We start from the raw sequence: 21,221 nt of genomic DNA, 5'->3' as shown, positions 1-21,221 counted from the left end.
TAGTTTAACCTCAAGTAGACTTTGAGAAATGAAAATAAAATGTACAATAGGATTTTATATCATTTTGAGCCATTGTATCAGAAGTTCTCATGAAGTCAGAATAGGATGAAGTATGAACTGAGCACATTGGACCCATTTTTTTTAAAGCATACACAGTGCAAGGCATTGCTGTTTGAAGCCACAGCTAATGCTTTAAAGCAAGATAAGATATGCCTCTGTCAGCACCATCTTCTACAGTGCAAAAACACTTTTAAGCAGATTTGATTGTGTTTCATTATTAAGGAGTGCATTGCGAATTCATCCTCTATCACTCAAAGGCACTTTGTCACCCTTGACATAAAAATCTAAGACACAGTCCATTCACTGAAGGATTGTTCAGTAAATTAACCAAATCCCCCACTGCAGAAGTGTCAGGTAATGATTTCCCTAATTACACTTTAATTCAATTTTGTACTATATTGACACCCTTCAGTGCATCTCTGATTCTCAGCCTGTCTCCCAGCATTGCTCACTACTCCCTAAAGAGGCAGGAAGCAGCTCCGTACTGATGTCTTCCATTCACTCTTGCTTTGTGACTGCTGCAGTCAGCTTTGGTTTTGAATGAGAACTCCCTTAAAGGAATTGATTTTTGAAGCATTGTAAGATTGTATGCAGCAACTGTGTCCCAGCTCAATTTGTCTCTTTAGTACTCCACCCAAAACACTAAAAACATTTATTACCACAACTTCCACCTTTGTTCCAAGCCTGGAGCTTATGCGGTTGTCGCAGCTTGTAAATGCTGATTCTTTTTCTCTTTTTTGTCATTACTTGTTATTATTGAACATGTTGGCAATTGCTGAAGTTACATGCACACGCATTTTCAAAGTCTGCTTGAAATTTTCATACTAGTTTTTTTACATATAATATGATTTAACATTGTCTGGCTGTTACACGAATGTAATCATGACAGTGCAAAAGTTATCCTGTCCTCTTCATTAGGAATTTTCATCAAAAAATCCTCCAAAATGTTTTGAAAGGTTAGAAATTTACATCTTTATGGATATATGCCAACATGGCAGGTATGCACTAAAAGAAAGCAAGGCACTGAACATGTACAACCACCAATGATGGGAATAATGGCGTTACAAGTAACGGTGTTACTTTTTTCAGTAACGAGTAATCTAACTAATTACTATTTCTATTGTTACAACGCCGTTACAGTTAATAACAAGAAAATACTATTTTTCAACAAACAGACGGTTGAAGCTGTGTTCAGCTTACCGCATCTTATATCAGTTGCACGCAAATAGCTGTAAGTAATCTGGGCGCTACAGCTTTAAGCAGCTGCACTTTTTGGCACAACACCTGTAGTTCGGGGGCAATTGCGTGAGTGCTGATATTTGACTGAGGAAGAATAAAGTAGCCATGGTAAGCCAATCATATGACCACTTCAAGGTGACAAAGCAACAAGGTGATATATACCAGTTTTTAAATTGTGTTGATAGGCAGTGTTGGTCAAGTTACTTGAAAAAAGTAATCAGCCCCATTCTCTGCGACCTGCTGGAGCGGGGGGGCTAGGAGGAGGAGTTGGCCGTCCGACTGCGGTCTGGAGTGTGGGGCCTCCCTGCTGCTGCGGAGCCGGGGCGGTCTGCCTCCCCCCACCGCAGGGAAAAGGGTAACATCACCTGGGTCTGGGTGCAGTGCCCCCCTCCAGGGGCAAGCGTACCTAGACCCGGTTTGTAGAGTACGCTTGGGGAGTGTGATCGTGTGTACAGCGTCTCTTTATGTCTGTCTCCACGTTGGTTGAGTGTGGAGTAAGTGCATATGAGAGCATGAGGGTGGGAATGGATGTTTGTATCTGTGTGTGCCTGTATGTCTGTGTCTATATGTCAGGTTGGGTGTCAGGCGCCACCTCTCTGGGGACATCTTAGGCCCTCCAAGGTTTGGAGGCCTATCTCCCCCTACCACCACTTCCCCCGCCAGTGGCGGACTCCCTCAGACATCGGTGCGTTGGTGGTTCTTTGTGTCCGGGGATGGGCGTCCAGGTACACACTGGCTCACTCCTTGGCGGCCGCTTATCGGGGCCTGGAGCCTGGGGCTCGCTCGGGCCACTTCGGAGGTGGGGTGCCCCCGGCCTCTCGGCCTGGGGCTCGGTCACTCAGGCACGGCTGGCTGCCAGCGGAGCTCACGGGCGCGTCACTGCAACTCCCCCTGGCTTCTGCTCCACGGCTGCTGAGTGAGCCCTCATCTGGGACTCTCCTCAGCTCTTACTGGGACAGTGGCGCGGCTGCCCCTCTGTTGGTCTTCCTTGGTCTCTTGTGTTCTGGGGGCCTCTGGATGTCTGGAGTTTTGATCTCCTCCATACCTGCTTCATGCCCTGGAGGACGGGGCTGTGGCCCCCCCACACCCTCTAGCAGATCATTACATGAAGGAACCTTTAAAAAAAAAACAAAAAAACAAGCGCGTCCATGCTCACAGGTGTACACACAGGTGATCACACCCACAAACTACACCCTTTTTGGCTCCTACCTCAAAGCACACTGTGTTCTGTTGATCTTATGTGCTGCACAATAATGTTTAATATTTAGTATTTACTGTCATATTCCCATATATCATTGTGATGTTGTTTATTCTATTACTCTTGTTCTCTTCTGCTTGTTTTCTTTTTTCTTTCTCAGCAGGTGACCCAGGTGATCGATATATGCATTTTTTTTTCTTCTTTTTTTTTTCTGCTCATTCTGTTGGTTTTTGTCTTTTGCCCTTCTCCCCCGTCCCTCTTCTCAGCTGTTTCTCTTTCCCTCTTTCTTTCTCCCCTTCTTCCCCCAGTCAAGTCTGTCCCGTATTCAGCAAGTGAAAATAAAATAAACAAAAGGTGAATCAAATGGACCATTATGGCAAGGCTGGGATGGTCAATTTGGTAAAGTAAATCCGTTGGGCATCTTTGTTTGCCTTTAGACAACAATTCTGATGGCAAAAGAGCCAAACGGGACAGGCAAAAAAAAAAAGAAAAAAAAGAAAAAAGTAATCAGTAACTAATTACCGATTACTTCCCCAAAAAAGTAATCCCGTTACTTTACTGGTTACTTATTTTCAAAAGTAATTAATTACTTAGTTACTTATTAAAAACACGATTTACAACCTGAATAGGTGATAAAGCGATAGATCTTTCAGCCCAATTCTACTTTTTCTGCATAATCCATCATACAAAATGTAATCAAATAGAAAAGTCTCTTTTTAAAACTTGTTTTATTAGTTTTATTTATTAGTTTTAATCTTTTAACTTTATGCATCAAGCAAAAATGTAATTATATGCAACATTCTCTGACTTGAATAAATTAGTTTAACATTTAAACCTATTTTCTGCACATTCCAGCACATAAAATATATATTTTTTGTGTTTACACTCACTCTTTCAAATAGATGCAAGTAAAACACAGCAGAAAATAAATAAAGTCAAAGACTAGCAGTCCTTTGGCTCTATTTTCACCTGTAAAGCAGGAGCGGGGTAGGCGGAGGTTTACCCTGGTGCAGGTGTGCCGCAGCGGTCAGTTGAAGAATCCGCGAGTTTCTCTGTGAATTTCCCATTACGTCGTAGTGCACTCGGTGCTTGCTTGGAAGTTTAGGGGGTTTTTTTCGCTGTAAAAAGAAGTTTTCTTCCCACGCACAACGGACACTAATGTTTTTGTCACTTTTTATGGAATCAAACTTAAAATAAGGTCAGTACTTCCACGCTTTAAACGCTGCACGCTCATACTCTCTCCCGCACTCGATATATGATCAAGTGTTGATCTGCACACAGCTGTTGTCACGAACGTCGCACTTGCTTACGTCACTGTCATGAGACATTCTCGCAAAAAAATCACGGTTTTAGTAACGCAGCGTTCCTACCGTTTTTGCAATAGTAATCCCTTACTTTACTCGTTACTTGAAAAAAGTAATCGGATTACAGTAACGCGTTACTTGTAACTCTGTTGATAGGCCACGTAAAACCAGAGTCATAATAAACAATATATACGCTGCGTTTTTTCCTCAATAGTTTCATCACGTTTACTGTCTAAGGACAGCGCTAGCAAGCACTCTCTGCTTATGAGCAAAAAATAAAAAAAACTAAACAAAAAACAGCCAGTTCGTGTTGGTGTAAAAATGCATTTGGTTGTTTAGAAAGGGGGGGGGGGGGGGGGGGGAGTTTTAGGAGTGACGGCGAGAGAGAGAGAGAGAGAGAGAGAGAGAGCAGAAAAAGGGAGAGAGCGAGTTTTGAGATGTGAGAGATTTGTGACGTTTAGCGTGTTTGGAGTGTGTAGTTACTGTGTTGTCTTGTGTAGTTAGTGTGTAGTGTTGTGTATAGTTTTGTGTTGTGTGTCAGAACAATGAGGCGACTGCTGTCTCCAGGTAAAAAAACAGGAGGAGTGATACGCCTGCTGCTGTCAGACCTGCAGGTTTCAGGCTGTGATGTTCTCCTTTATAGTGGACAGAAATTTTTGGAGTGGCACAAATAATTTGTGTGGCATCTTATTGAATGCAGAACAGCTGATTGTTATGTTTGAAATGGTTATTAAGATGGCACCGGTGTGCATGGCTGACCGTCCTCGACCCCATCTGCGCCTCGGCGTAGTACTCCTTGTTGTTTTATCTTTGGTTTTATGTTCTCTAGGTGATTGTACGCTAATAACTTATGATAGAGACACGCTCCTGAATCTTCGGTTCTCCTGTTCTCAACGACTGGACAGCCTTGGGACCGCGGGTGCTGCTATCCCCCTGATGCCTGTCTCCCCCACCAATGTGACCCACTTACCCCTTCCCATGCTCCGCAGGAAACGTTTCAGGAAACGGGGTAGAAGGAGTGGTGTCCGTGTCCGCTTCAAGGCTTATATCAGAGCCATGGCTACGGATTACCCTTCTACAAGCCGTGAGCTATCTCGTTTCATCCACTATCTCAGTAGCCGCTTTGCGGCTAGATTGCTAACCCACCGTTGGATATGCTCCGTCGGCCTTCAAACCTACTCTGCCTGCCCAGTGGCTTACCACTCTGCTCGATCTTGGATAACACCGCCTGGCCGTGGTGTTCAACATAACAACCTTAGCACCTTGCGACGGGCTACTACTAAGGACTTGGCTCCTCGGACTCGGATGGCCTTATTTAATGTTAGGTCTCTTTCAAATAAGGCCTTCCTCCTAAATGACTTTTTTCTCACCACGGGACTGGATGTTCTATTCCTGACGGAGACATGGACTTCTCCAGGTGAGTTCATCCCCTTCTCTGAGCTTCTCCCTCCTGACTGTGCCTTCTTTAGCTCACCTAGGCTAAATGGTAGAGGTGGTGGCTTAGCCTCGGTTTTTAAAAATAAACATGAAGCACGGCTGCTACCCTCCCCAACCTATTCCAGCTTTGAAGCTCAGCTATTGGAATTGACTGGCTCTCGGACTACTCTGTGTGTTGTGGCTTATCGTCCGCCTAAATATCATAAGATGTTTATCTCTGAATTTGCTGACTTTTTGGGATCAATTCTTTTTAAATATGGTTCTGTTATTATTTCTGGTGATTTTAACATTCATGTCTGCTGTATGGATGACCAATTGGCTAAAGATTTTCTTGCACTGACTGACTCTTTTAACCTTATTCAGTGGGTGAATGAGCCTACCCATGTTAAAGGCCACACCCTTGATTTGGTTTTTTCATTTAATGTGGATATTTGCATTAAGGAAATTAGAAATACTGGACTTTCTGATCATTCCCCGGTTATCTTCGATGTTGACCTGGGCAACACTGGACAATACTTAGAGGCTCCTCTTTACCCTACGCGTACTATTAATGCTGATACTGTGGTCAACTTTTCTACGTCTTTTGTGAACTCCCCATTTATTATGCTGGATTGTTTTACTCCACACACGCTTGAGAATTTTACTAATACTCTTTTAACTACCTGTTCCTCGATTCTTAGCATTGTTGCACCTATCAAAATGAAACGCCCCAGAACTTACTCACAATGTTGGTTAAATGATTCTGTTCGTGCTTTACGACGTATTTGTCGGCGGGATGAGAGGAAGTGGAGGAATGATAGACTCCAGTCATCATATGACATTTTACGTATTAGCCGCTCGAAGTTCCAAACTGCTGCCAGAATGGCTAAAGCAGCTTTTCTCTCTAAAATTATTACCACTAATGGTGATAACCCTCGAATTCTATTTAAAATTTTTAACTCTGTGGTGAACCCCTGCCCCTCTATGCCACTGCCGTGCTCCCCGGGTCTTTGTGAAAAATTTTCAAACTACTTTTTAGATAAAGTTTTATCTCTTAAATCTACTCTTCCTTTGGTGACTGATAGTATGTCTATTCCTGATTGTTCTGCTACCCTTTATCAATTTGAACCCGTTTCACTCTCTACCCTGAAGCGTCTAATTGATAAACTGAACAATACTAATTCTGTACATGATGCTCTTCCATCCCGTATAGTCAAGGATTGTTTTAATGCAATTGGACCTTGTTTATTGTCCATATTGAACTTTTCCTTGCTTTCTGGCTATGTACCTGCAGCTCTCAAACATGCTATAATTCAACCTGTTCTAAAAAAAAGGAACCTTGATCATAGTGATTTTGCCAACTATAGACCGATTTCTAAGCTTCCCTTCCTGGCTAAAATTCTTGAGAAGGTGGTTCTGCTTCAATTGCAGACCTTCCTGGATGAGAATAATATAAATGATAAATTTCAATCGGCCTTCAAACAACATCACAGCACTGAATCAGCGCTGCTTCGTGTTTTCAATGATCTTTTACTAATGGCTGACAATGGACGCCCCTCTGTCCTAGTGCTATTGGATCTTTCATCGGCATTTGACATGGTTGACCACAACATCCTATTGGCGAGACTAGAGCACACTGTAGGCATTAAGGGCACTGCCTTGGATTGGTTTAAATCTTACCTCTCCAATCGGCTCTCTTCGGTACATTTGGCCACATCCTCTTCTTCGGCTGTACCTGTTTGCTGTGGTGTCCCCCAGGGATCTGTGTTAGGCCCTACCCTTTTCTCATTGTACATGCTTCCCTTAAGTGCTATCTTTGAGAAATACCACATTGCTTTTCACTATTATGCGGATGATATCCATATCTATTTTGAGTTAAACGATGATCTTGCTCTGTCTTTGAATAGCTTTCGAGAATGCATGTGTGAGGTCAAGAAATGGCTTTTGGCAAATACTCTTATCCTCAATGATAAGAAAACTGAAATTATGATTTTTGGTAGTAATGCCCTTCGTGCCAAACTTCGGGATGCCCTTGGTTTTCTCACTAGTTCTTTCTCTGACACTGTTAGGAATCTGGGTGTCTTATTTGACAGCTCATTTAAACTTGATAAACAAGTGTCTGCTGTTGTCAGATCCAGTTTTTACCAGCTTCGCCTTATTTCTAAGACCAGGCACTATATCCCGTATAAAGACCTAGAAAAGCTCATCCACGCCTTTGTAACGTCAAGGCTTGATTACTGCAATTCACTTTATTGTGGTCTCCACTCTTGCCTTTTACATAGATTACAGACAGTTCAGAATGCTGCAGCACGCATTCTAACTAAAACCAAGAAGTTTGCCCACATTACTCCTGTCCTTGCTGATCTGCACTGGTTGCCTGTCAAATATCGTATTCAATTTAAAATTTTGTTGTTTACTTTTAAAATTACCAATAACACTGCACCAAGCTATCTTAAGGAACTTTTAAACCCATATGCTCCTGCTAGGGCTTTAAGGTCATCCTCACAGTTACTGTTGGTTCAGCCCAGATCTCGACTGAAATCTAGAGGTGATCGATCGTTTGCTCTAGTTGCACCGGAGCTGTGGAACAATCTCCCGATTGGCATCCGGGCGTCTGATTCTATTCATTCTTTTAAATCACGGCTAAAAACATATCTTTTTAAACTTGCCTTTTCTACCAGTTAAATGCTGGCTTGCTTGCAGTGACCTATTGACCTATTGTATTGTATTGTATTAAATTCTCTGCTATCTTTCCATTATTGGTGTCTTTTATCATGGTGGTACTCTCTTACCTTGCTATAACCTATGTGCTGCAGTTTACTCTTATTGGTGGCTTTTATCTGTGAACATAATCCGTTACTTTTATGTATTTGATGTTAATGTGTGAACTTTTTTTATTGTTCTATGTAAAGCACTTTGGTATGCCCAAGGCTTTTAAATGTGCTCTATAATTAAAGATTGTTGTTGTTGTTGTATTAAAAAAAGGTAAAGGTAAAACTTGTGCGTATGACTTTTAAGTTGACAATTTGTATTTGCATTTAAAGTTATGAAATATGATTCATTAAACATGTTTGTGGTTGTTACAGTAAAAAATATAACTTTTTCCACTCGGATTTTATATTTTTTGTCTGATTTTAGATCAATTGTGTTAATACAGTATATCAAAATGAAAACATAACTGTAAATTTAGACACGTGAGGTTGTGCTGAACAGAATGATACCAAACAAGGCAAAGTAAATAGTTTTTAAAGGTGAAATGTGGAGGGAAAATCAAAAGTAGTGAAAAATGGCCAATTATAACCTAGACCCCAGAGGGTTAAACATTTTTTTTAAAGTAACACAATAGTTACTTTTCAAGTAATTAATTAGTTTTAGAATCTTGTAACTCAGCTACTAACTCAGTTACTTTTTTTTGAAGAAGTAACTAGTAATTAATTACTTTTTCAAAGTAACTTGCCCAACACTGACAACCACATGTACTATAATCAAGTGAAAATGTTTAAAAGGTAGAACTTTTACTAATTTGTTTAATTTTGACTTGTTTAAAATGCAGGTGTTTATATGGAGCACCTGAATTTTGCTCCACCTCCTTCTTCCTGTGGTTTGTTGCTGTGCGGTCATGTGACTCAGCTGCATTGAAAAAACGATTGGGCTACAGAGAGTGAGAAATTGGTGAGTAGAAGTTTTATGGCTGTAAATGAAAAACAACTCTGCAAACAGCAATGTTAGTAGGGTGGAAGTTCTCTAGTGTGGCAACACCACCAATTTATAAAGGCATGAAAAACAAAACTTTTTTTCCCCTCAGAAACAACAGCAAAAGAAATAAGGTAAGGAGGAGGGAAATCCCTCAGACAGACTCAGACCCCTACACAGAGGTCAGAGGTCACTGAGCCCTTTCAGAGAGGAAAGCAATATCCAGGTAGCTTATTAAGTGATGAAAATGATATTTCAGTCATGACTTCCATTGGATCTTCCGCATTATTAATTTTAATTTTCAGTAAGATGTACTACTATTTTGTTTCTTCTCATCACAAGTTGTCATATAAGCTGACCTGTAAACTATATGCTGACATTCCAACAATATATTGAAACACGTTAAATGAATTATTTTATTGGAATTGACAAAAAATACCTCAAACATAATGCATGAAACTGTCTTAGTATAATAAATCCTTTGCCCTGACTGTCAAGTCATTCTTATTTATGCAGCAGTTTAAAACAATGGAAGTTGATCCAAAGTGGTTTTAAGGCAAACACATTTACGTTACAGGTAAAAGCTGTGTTTGGTTGTACTAACAAAACAAAACCCACTGTGGAGAGCAAACGTCACATACATCTACTTAAAATGTATCCAGATTAAGCATATTGATGATTCATAAAGTTCATAAATCATGACACACTCTCTGCCCTACATAAGTTGCAATTAGAAGTCAGAAGTATTGTCATCTGTACTTTGAAAGCAGTGGTGTGTAAACCAACTAAATACAGGCACTGATACAGTTACTCTGTTGCTATTCTTTGGAACAAGCTGCCTGCTGACCTGAGGTCAATTACAACAGTGTCTACATTCAAAACAAACTGCTAGGTGTATGTGTGTGTGTGTATATACGCGTGTGCCTGTGTTTGTTAAATTGTGTTTGATCAATTTGTGAAGTTAAGTTTTTTTGTTTTTGTCAATGGCCTTAAGGCATTGTAGACCTACATAGTTTTCCTTTGTTTTTGTTGTATTTATATCTTTTATGGTAAACAACTTGAGTTTATGTGTAATGAAATGTGTATTGATATTGACAGCGTGTGTCCTATGTTAGCAGGCAATATAAAATATCTTTAAAGAAATGGGTGTGTTGGTTTTGGTATGTTGCCTTAGGTACTGTTGAAGCATGTTGAAATATGATCCAAGAAGTCCAGTTTAAGTAAGCATAGCAGACATGTGATTAAAGGCTTATCAATTGTGTTTACACCACACACACGTCTTTGTTTACTAAATGTCCCATGGATTATTTACTTAATCTCATCAAATTAAAGTATTTATCAACACTGTTAGGCTTTTGGCAAATGCTTATCAGTATGCACTTAGGATAAATTAAATAAATCAGTTTCAGCTGAGCTGATCTATATAGTTATAGTTCAGTCTCTTTAACAATAGAAATGTTTTAACGTTTGTAACAAATTTAACAAGTTAAATCCTTCATTAGAACTACACTATGTTGCTGAAAGTATTCACTCATCTGAATCATTTAATTGAGGTGTTCCAATCACTTAGGCACACATGCAGACAGCTTCTACAAACATTTGTGAAAGAAGGGGACTCTTCTCACTACTAAGTATTGTATAGTCAGCTGTTAGTGGAATTATAACTGAGTCAAAGTGATTGGGAATGACAGCAACTCTGCCACAAAGTTGAGTAAAATCACAGAGTAGTCAGTGAATGATGAGGTGCAGAGTGCACAAAGGCTAACATTCTACAAAGTCAATTGGTACAGACCTCCTAACTTCATATGGCCTTTAGATTAGCTCAAGAACAGAGCGTAGAGATCTCCATGGTATGGGTTTCCATGACCAAGCAGCTTCATCCAAGTCTTACATCACCAAGCACAATATAAAGTGTTGGATGCAGTGGTGTAAAGCACTGGACTCAGCAGTGGTGGCATGTGGAAAGAGCAGTGGAAAAATATTCTCTGGAGTGATGAATCACTCTGTTTGAGTTTGGTGATTGCCAGGAGAACAGTATTTGTCTGATGAAATTGGGCAAAGTGTAAATACTTTGGACAATTTTATGCTCCCAACTTTGTGGGAACAATTTAGAGATGGCCCCTTTGTGTTCCAGCATGACTGCGCACCAGTGCCTTATATATATATATATATATATATATATATATATATATATATATATATATATATATATATATATATATATATATATATATATACTCAACAAAAATATAAACGCAACACCTTTGTTACTGCTCCCATTCCCCATGGGATGGACGTAGAGACCTAAAATTCATTCCAGATACACAATATAACCATCCCTCCCAAACAGTGGTCACAAATCAGTCCAAATGTGTGGTAGTGGGCACATCTGCTATATTGAGATAATCCATCCCACCTCACAGGTGTGCCACATCAGGATGCTGATCTGACATCATGAGTAGTGCACAGGTGTACCTCAGACTGCCCACAACAAAAGGCCACCCTGGAATGTGCAGTTTTTTGCGCTATTGGGGGTCTGGGGACCCAGAACCGGTCAGTATCTGGTGTGACCACCATTTGCCTCATGCAGTGCAACACATCGTCGCATGGAGTCTATCAGATTGTCAATTGTGGCCTGTGGAATGTTGGTCCACTCCACTTCAATGGCTGTGCGAGGTTGTTGGATATTCGTGGGAACTGGTACACGCTGTCGTATACGCCGGTCAAGCACATCCCGAACATGCTCAATGGGTGACATGTCCGATGAGTATGCTGGCCATGCAAGAACTGGGACATTCTCAGCTGCCATCTGCCCTGAACAATGTGAACCATGATTCATCCGTGAAGCGCACACCTCTCCAACGTGCCAGACGCCATCGAATGTGAGCATTTGCCCACACAAGTCTGTTACGGCGACGAGCTGGAGTCAGGTCAAGACCCCGATGAGGACGACGGGCATGCAGTTGAGCGTCCCTGAGACGGTTTCTGACAGTTTGTGCAGAAATTGTTTGGTTGTGCAAACCAATTGTTCCAGCAGCTGTCTGGGTGGCTGGTCTCAGACGATCTTGGAGGTGAACCTGCTGGATGTGGAGGTCCTGGGCTGGTGTGGTTACACGAGGTCTGCGGTTGTGAGGCCGGTTGGATGTGCTGCCATATTCTCTGAAACGCCTGTGGAGACGGCTTATGGTTGAGAAATGAACATTCAATGCACGGGCGACAGATCTGGTTGACATTCCTGCTGTCAGCATGCCAATTGCACGCGTCCTCATTGCTTGTGGCATCTGTGGCATTTTGCTGTGAGACAAAACTGTACATTCCAGGGTGGCCTTTTGTTGTGGGCAGTCTGAGGTACACCTGTGCACTACTCATGATGTCAGATCAGCATCCTGATGTGGCACACCTGTGAGGTGGGATGGATTATCTCAATATAGCAGATGTGCCCACTACCACACATTTGGACTGATTTGTGACCACTGTTTGGGAGGGATGGTTATATTGTGTATCTGGAATGAATTTTAGGTCTCTACGTCCATCCCATGGGGAATGGGAGCAGTAACAAAGGTGTTGCGTTTATATTTTTGTTGAGTGTATATTGTGATGGCATCAGCCACACAGGGGTAAATTAGTCCATTTTTCACTTTATTAGTTTGCTTTGCAGTTTTCTTCATTAATCATTTGGTTAAACCTAACACTGGTATTATGAGGCGCGCACATAGTAACATTGTGTGGTTTTTCTAAAATGTTTTGTTATATTAATTATGTTTCTCTTTCTTTGAGTTACCTGGGTTTGGGCGGTGGCTGTTTCCTGTCTGGGCAAAAGGCGTGGCTGAGGACTCTGGGGACAAAATGCATGCTCAGCAGGACCAACCATGGGCTTACCAGGAGCAGGGGTGTTTTAGGTTTAGTTAGGTTATTCTGTGCTTAGTTAATATTAGTGTGGGTTTGGCCAAGTCATTATAAAAGCTACCCTCATGTGTCTTTGTAATTAGGTTAGTTTGTGAGTTAAGTTGTGTCTCACTTTGTTTTGTTTAAGTTTCTGTTTTTCTGTTTTACGGGCCTGCTAAGTATGGTTTTGAATTTTGTTAATTTTGGACTGTTTGAGGGTTAAAATAAAGAAAACCCTTTTTGAAGATATTTTTTTGCCTGTGTCCTCTTTGCTTTGGCTGCTTGGTCATATATATATATATATATATATATATATATATATATATATATATATATATATATATATATATATATATATATATATATATATATATATATATATATATATATATATCAGGGCTGTCAATTTAAATATTTAATCAGGATTAATCTTACGATTGTCCATAGTTAACTTGTTCTGAATGTATCTTACAGGATATTTTTCAGGTTTCTAATCTGGCATGGAAATGGACAAATATACTTATTCAAATGTATGTTTATTTTTGCAACAGTCCGAAACAATGACAGCTAATGTCTAGGATATTATCCAGAAAAACCTTTTGTATTCTCATAAAGTCCAACAAAGTACACTTAAGCATATATTACCACACAGTGGAATTACAGTACCTGCAAGCTGTAGCCACCCATTTAGCTCTGGCTGTTGAAATTTTTTTCCTTGTAGAATTGTCCAAACGTTTCAGTTGAAATTGAGCACGGTCTGCATGGGAGAACTCTTCCCATCACTTGTGTAACCGGCTAGCAAGTGGTTTTTGAGTAGTTTTTAAATGAGTTCGTATTGACAGTAAATTCAAATAACTTTCGTCTTGTTGAGGAAACCATCTGGCAGAGCTTTAAATGTTTTTCTTCAAAAGACCCTTTTCTTTATCCATTTCTGCCATTTACAACGTTACTGATGCCAGATATCATGAACTACAGTGGCAGTCCAAAGGTCAAAACTAAGCATTCATGTATCAGCAGCGTAACAATATACATATATATGTAGGCCTGTCAATGCTATGTTGACAATAACGACAACATGCCTTCTGCAGGACATCCCTGTCTTTAAAAAAAGGTCTGCAGAAAGCACCATGTCTGGCCCTACTAGCAGTATGTTTTTTTGAATAATGCTCTATCATATGAGCCCTAATACACTATAACTTAGGTGATCTTGGACTACTATGCAGAACACATTTACATAGAGAATGGGAAGAAGAAGCACACATTCTAACATATGCATGCCCACACAAGTGTACGCATGGTGTTGTGTACCCACACTTCCACCATAACAGGCAATGTGTTTTTTTCACCCACACTTGCTATTGTTGGTGAAATTAGCATAGCTCCCACAGCAAGTTTTCACTGGATTTCCCCGAGACACACAGAGGCAGAGAAAAGAAACAAAACACAGGGAGAAAAAAAAAAGGAAAAGCAGCATGTTGGGCAGAGAGACAGATGGAACAGGTGCAAATATTGCACACAAAGAGGCCAAACAGAGAAGCCAGTGTCAAGCACATGGAGGCGCTTGTGCGAGAGCAGAAATATTTAGAAGGATAAAAACAGTGGTGGCACTTAGACTCCACATCCATCACAGAGGAGACTGCTGTGTTTGTCCAAAGGAGAAGGCTTTGAGGGTGTGAGCAGACTGCAAAGTTAGCTGACTAGGTGGCTGGCTAGGAGACGAAAATCTTCTGGATTATACACACACACAGACACACACACAGACACGCAAAGAAAACATGGCATTAGGCTTTTCAGTATTGTGGCTAAAACTTAACAGTCAGTGAGCCAGAATTGACTCAAACTTGTAATCATTTAAGACATTTTAAATTATTGCCACAACTGCAGAGCCTGTTACAATAAAAGCAGGAGAAGAATAATCTGGTGTGAATGAAGCAGTGATAGTTCACAGACCTAGTTAGTCAGTCCCATAAATGTAAACTGTCTAAAGATTACATTAGTCAAGATGCAAAATGTTTATAGTGGCTCTTTCTGAAAAGGTATCGCAAGTATACTTTCTTCTTTTCTGTAACAGTGAACCTTTTTTTAGGTGACTCAGAAACAAAGATCCTTTGTGGACTTCTATTACAATCTAACTTCACTGATTCTATTAATAACATTATTAGTTACTACAGCAAACAACTGGGTGACAGAAAGAGTTTCATTATTTGCTTGAGATCGTCTTACCATGTTCCCATTTCCACTACATTTTGTGGTATTTTGCGCTGTCACAGTCATTTTTTCTACCTGAGTGCTGCCCAAAATATGTTACCAATTGAGTGCTTTTTGATTTTTTTTTAATCCTGTGTTCCTGTGTTTTGTGTTATACACTTTTGGTTATGAAGGCATTCTTTTTTAAGTGCAGGCCCAACCTGCTGCTTCAATTCATAGGTCTTTGAAATGTCAGTGCCTTCTGTGTTGAATGGCTTTTTTTTCATTGCAAGACAATTTTTAAGCCACAACAGTTCACCCGCAAAGGTTTCTGCTTCTCTGGATCTTTTCCAAAATCACAAATTCTAACAGAAAAAGCCAAAAGCTTTTCCACCTGCTGGTTGACACCAGAGGTGGGACCAAGTCATTGTTTTGCAAGTCTCAAGTAAGTCTCAAGTCTTTATCCTCAAGTCTCAAGTCAAGTCTCAAGTAATGTCAGGCAAGTCAGAGTCGAGTCTCAAGTCACTGGTGTAAAAGTCCGAGTCAAGTCACAAGTCTGAAACTTTGAATTTCAAGTCCTTTCGAGTCTTTAAAAAAAACAAACGAAAAAATAATGTTGCAGTTATGCTAAATGTAAATATTAGACCATGTAATTTTAAAATCTGTGTTTTTCTCAACACATACAAAATAGTGAACTTAGAAAATATACACAAATTGTGAAATTGCACCTCTTTAAAATGCAGCTCAATTAAACCTAGCTCCAAGAATAATTTTCACCGACAGTTCTGAGATAAGCTGCATGTTATTCTTGGATGCGGTTGTAGGACCAGCTTTAAAATCGCATTACAAAAATATCATACACATTAAAAAAAACTGTATCACCAACGTAGCCTGGACAACATTTGCTAGTTAGATGAAGTCAGCTATCTCATCGTAGCATATTTATATGCATATTTATAATTATACGGTTCTTGGAGTGAGTGCATACACTCGTGAAGTTTAGTAACTTCCGGTCACTGCAACAAGCCCAGGTACAGTTTACCGACGGATGGGTGCAGGACCTTGAAATGCACCGTGTAGAAAGTAAAGACCATCGTACGTATCATAAGTTTACCAGTCTCACAAATAGTCTTCATAAATACACATTCGTTAACCGTTTATTAATAGGACCTTTGAGCTCAACGGTAATTAATTAGTAGTGGAAATAATTTCTGGTAGCATCACAGAAATGTAGCAGTGACAATAATACTGTATGCTGTAATCGTACTGGGCAATTAGTGATACAAAAAACCTGTTTTATCCTGTGAATAAAAGTATATGTTTTTGTCAATGTACCATAATAACAGAAGCGAAACGCAATATTGTGTCAGGACAATTCACTATTTATGCACAATAAATAAAGGAGCATAGCGCGACAATTTCTGTTCAGCACCAGACTTGCTTGTAACCTATATCACCAATTATGTTAAGAAAAATGACGCATTAACTACAACAGCAGACTGACCTTTGTGTAAATGCTTGGAGCAGACTAACCTGTGAGCTGGTGTTCTAGGACGTTATATTTGATCTTTGAATGGCTGCAATCCAGTCGCCTCTTTGTTACTTTGGAAACATGGCTCGAACAATTTCTCTTCAACGACGTAATCCGATAACAACCGATCTCTTTACCCGTCGGCTTCCCGTGGCTGTCATGCGACCGGCTATTGCAGTTAATAATACAACAGCTTCTTGACATTTTTGTGTTTCTTTTTATCGCTGTGTGACTGATTTTAATTGAAAGCCTGCGTGCGCTAGTACCGCTTGCCACGAGTTCCCAGAATCCTTTGCGGTTCTACCCGTGAATGACGTCACATTTTCAATCTCTATATAATATGCATGTTAAATTTTATATTTGGGGTGAAATATCAAGTCTTTTCAAGTAAACCGGTTCAAGTCCAATTCAAGTCCCAAGTCATTGGTGTAAAAGTCCAAGTCAAGTCACAAGTCTTAGAACATTTTTTCAAGTCAAGTCTAAAGTCATAAAATTAATGACTCGAGTCTGACTCGAGTCCAAGTCATGTGACTCGAGTCCACACCTCTGGTTGACACCCACAGGGGATTTCAAACCCTGCAGGACTGACAAGTCAGATAGATTTTAAACCTCTTTCTTTCTATGTTTTGGCCTTATTGATCAGAATAGCTGAAAGACTTCATTTTCTATGTTTTTGGATCTATAGTGTCATGAAAAAGCTTTTACCCTACTCCTGAATTTTCTTTTGCATATCTTTCAAACTGATAGGTTTCAGCTCATTAAATTAATTTTAATATTAGAAAGAGACTCAGATAACCTGAATAAATACAAAATGCTGTTTCTAAATGATGATTTAGTTTATAAAGTGGAAAAAAGGTCATCCAAACCTACTTGGCTCTGTGTAGAAAAATGACTGCCCCTCTTAAAATTATGAATTACTGGTGATGAATTAAATTTTTTGGAAAGCTGAGTTCAATTTCAGTAGTCACACCCAGGCCTGGTTACTGTTACACTGCAGAATTAAGAAATCACTTGATCCAAAACAGTGAAATCCAAAATGGTAAATGGTTGAGTTCTTTCAAGGATGACACAACCAGTTATTAGGCATAGTGAGCAATTGTTCACATAAGGCCAGATAGGTTTGGATCAACTTTTCCCCTTAAAAAATTGAATGACCATTTAAAATATATTTCCACAACACTGTATATTTATCCATCCAAATTTATCCATATTTAACTTATAAGAGGCAATGTCCACTGTCTTTACTCCAGATTTCTTTTACTTATCTGCTCCTCAGAAAAAAATAAAGATTTGACCAGGAGGTGGGTGGGGCTTTAGGGATAACTACTCTCACTGACATCATAGTGAGCCAATGATAGAAATTAAAACAGTGTCAAACTGTATCTCTCAAGCCTGAGATGTTGGCTTATAGTGCTTACTTATCTGAAACTTCAGCAATGATTAATATGAGCATCTACTAGTGTAACAGTGATAGACAAAGGCATAGGACCCATTTAATATCTTTATAACATCATGGCGCATGCCAAAACCAGAAGGTTTGGGTGTGTGTAAAACAAATAGTAGAGGCACTACCTCAGTAAAACAATCACTTTGGAAAGAGCTGTGTTGACATTTAAAAATTCAGCTATTGAAAGGTTAAACAAAAGATGTGATTAACCGTATACAGTATTTGTTTGTTTTTGGGGGTTTTATGGGGGTTGTTTGTAAAAACAAAACAAAAACGATAATCAAAACAGCTCTTTAGCAGTATCACAAAGGATTCATGAGATTTTATTGTGTAATACATGTTATACTGCAAGTACAAAGGTATGTGCTCTGGTATCCCCTCCTTGATATGAAAAGACCCCCTTTATAATGCCGATGGTATTATAAATGTATTATAAAGTAATACTCTGTCATTTGAAATCATTTTTTTTTGTAGTATTTGGCATTAGATGTATTAGCAGTTTAGCAATTCCTCTCTACACCTCACTCTTCTGCATAATGGTACATGCTTCAGACATATGTGTTTATCTGAAAAAAAGGATAGAAGAAGAAGAAGGTCTGATGTGACCATAATTGAATGAAAACTGCTTTGACTGAAAGCCATTGGACTTGAAGTTGTTATATTTCGTCCCTTTTCACTGTTTTAGCATGAATAATCTCATTAGCTATTGTCTGTGTATTATTTCTATAATTTCACTGAGAAAACGTTCTTTTAAATCCTCTTCATCACCTTGTGTCTGCACGTCAAATTAATTTTTAATCCAGATTTGCCTGCACAGAGAAATTCACATCAGCTCTAATGTCATTACCTTTAAGTGTTATTTTGCTAAAATCCATAGGAGGGAGAATGGCTCATTGTCACTGAGCTTCCAGGATCTCTTAAGGAGGGAAGGGGGACAATATCCCTTCTTGACATTCGATGAATAATCTACTCTCCCTGAACGGGGCGTCCTCGCTAGATAACAAAATGCCACCCGTGTCAGATTGGTGAGAAAATGACTGTCCAGCAGAGCACAACAGGCTAACAGCCAACACCACCACAAGCTTTCTATCAGCTTCCCCATAAAAAGACACCTCCCGCCTGGCTGAGGAACTATGTGCCAACACTTCTGTTGTCTTCGAAGGTTCTTGGAGAGCAGCAGGAGGATGAGAAGCTGTGAGCCTCTCATAATGATGGTGTTAATGCTGTGCATTATTTTAAAGTCATTTTCAAAGCACATGTCACAGTGAACTGCAACTGTCTGATGTGACGACTACACTACACTAGATGTCAGGGGAATGCATGCATGTGAGTTTCACTAGTCTGGTATTACTGCAAAATATGAAATACTAACTAAAGATTTTTTATTTCTGGACCTGGAGATGTGATCTGATTTTCAGGAGTGGGACCACATTCATGCCCCTTCCGGCCGCAGTCTATATAGCCCCCTTCACCAATACCTGCTGTTCTCATGTTCATGCCCCACCCTGCCCCCAATTTTCTTTTCTTCTTTTCTTCTCCTTTTCCTTTCGTTTACTTCTCGTTAGTAACATGGGGATCTTGTGTCTTAACGATACATTGAATATAACTATAAGAAAATATATTTGGTTGGAGACTTGAATGAGTTCCACCTGGTAATTTCTACTCTATACCAAGTTAAATTTCAGTTTATAAAGGAAAAAGTACCTTAGAGAAGCACAAAAGGAGAAACAAGACCTTTCCTGTGATAATAAATAAATAGGTTCCTGTTCATTCTGTACCTCGTCACCTTGATATGTTTTGCCCTGGTAGTTTTAGCATTCGTCTTGACATGGTGCATTTCGGGAACGACTATCCAGGGAAGGGGGCTTAACGAGCTCTTTGTCTTACTCAATTTTCAAGTCATACAGACTGCCTTTTTTCCACCCTGTAAGTTTCTTATTTGTTGCATTGTAAAGTGGTTCTGCTTTTTACCTCGCCGTTTCTACAAATAAACAAATAAATGCTGCACAATCCCCTCAGGAAAATGAACTGTTTGTTTTCTAAATAGAGCATAGTCGTTATTTATTGTGTTATTTATTTGTTCTGTGCTGTTATCGCTTCATACCGGTGCTGTATAGTAGTAAATAAAAATGGGTGAATAATGACCATCACAAGGGAAAGAAACAAATTTGAACTTAACTAAGAAGCAAAGATTTAACCATACTTTTCAGGTCACTTTTTTTCCTTTAAAGATGCATTTTCATGTACCTTAAAAATGTATCATCCAATCTGACCTCATTTTTTACAGCCTTAATATCCACTACTACAAAAATAATCCATCTAAAGTGGAGATGCATAGCATTTTTCTCCACAGCTTTCATTTAAAAAAATTACACAGCATGTACTATTAACTTTCTCTAGCTCATGTAACTTACATTCATCTGATGTGACTCAAGGGTATGAAGAACAACGCATGAATGTGAGACTAGCCTTTGAAGAGATTTTTGGTACAGCTGTCACAGACAGTAATACAAGTTCAATGACCATCACCGCCCTGCAGAATTTCTTTTGTCCACAGGTCAGGCTTTTGTTCTGGGTCTCCACAAAAACCACGATTTTGGAAAATTTTAAGAAAATTCTCTTATCAATGGAAACAAAAAGCTTTGATTCAGAAAGATGAGGACATGGGGAGTAAGCCCAAGAAGATGGAAGTCTTGTGGAAGGCAAGCAGAAAAAAAGAAAAATTAAAATGGCAAAAAATGCTTCGATAAAAGGAAAGTTCACTGTTGTCATTTTTATTGCTGTGGTGGGAAAGCATCATCTTTGCTGTGTGACACTGGAAACGGGCTGGGTAATTATTTTTACCTCCGCTGAAACTCACTTTGAGTTGTAACTACCTTGTTTTTTAAATGGGTGCTAAAAGAAAAGCTTTGTGTGTTGCTCTAAGAAATGAGAACTGTGAGTGCCGTAGAACTATTATGAAGGAGTCGAGCATTTCAGCTTCCCTGATTCTTTCCTCATGTTGTGCATTTTCCATTGTTATACCTCTCTGACCTGTCTTCCCCATGTAATGTTTTCGTGCAATGTATGTATGGTCGGAGGGTATGATGGCGCCGCAATTGCGTGCAGCTGTGGCGGGACTAATAAAGGTATAAAGGTATTACCAAAGTCACAAGCAGCTGTAATCATCTATGCACAATGTACTGTTTCTGAAAAACTAAGTTATTTATTTGGTTTTTAAAAATACAATTTTACCAACAACATATTCAATCTGTGGATTTT

General features: G+C 39.6%; 1 protein-coding gene across 1 annotated transcript; it reads left to right on the top strand.

The window, feature by feature from the left end:
- The first annotated feature begins 4,536 nt into the window (after positions 1-4,536).
- On the top strand, positions 4,537-5,941 carry LOC146649380 (uncharacterized). Its single transcript, XM_085387584.1, has 2 exons — positions 4,537-5,851; positions 5,919-5,941. The coding sequence occupies exons 1-2, from the start codon at positions 4,537-4,539 to the stop codon at positions 5,939-5,941; spliced, it is 1,338 nt and encodes a 445-aa protein (XP_085243710.1).
- The last annotated feature ends 15,280 nt before the right edge of the window (positions 5,942-21,221 follow it).

This window comes from Rhamphochromis longiceps, linkage group LG17, assembly GCF_057381845.1.
Source record: "Rhamphochromis longiceps isolate RC_006_pf linkage group LG17, R_longiceps_female_GT1.1, whole genome shotgun sequence".
Classification (NCBI taxonomy): domain Eukaryota; kingdom Metazoa; phylum Chordata; class Actinopteri; order Cichliformes; family Cichlidae; genus Rhamphochromis; species Rhamphochromis longiceps.
The sequence above is the reverse complement of the archived record's forward strand: the minus strand, read 5'-3'. Positions and strand labels throughout refer to the sequence as shown.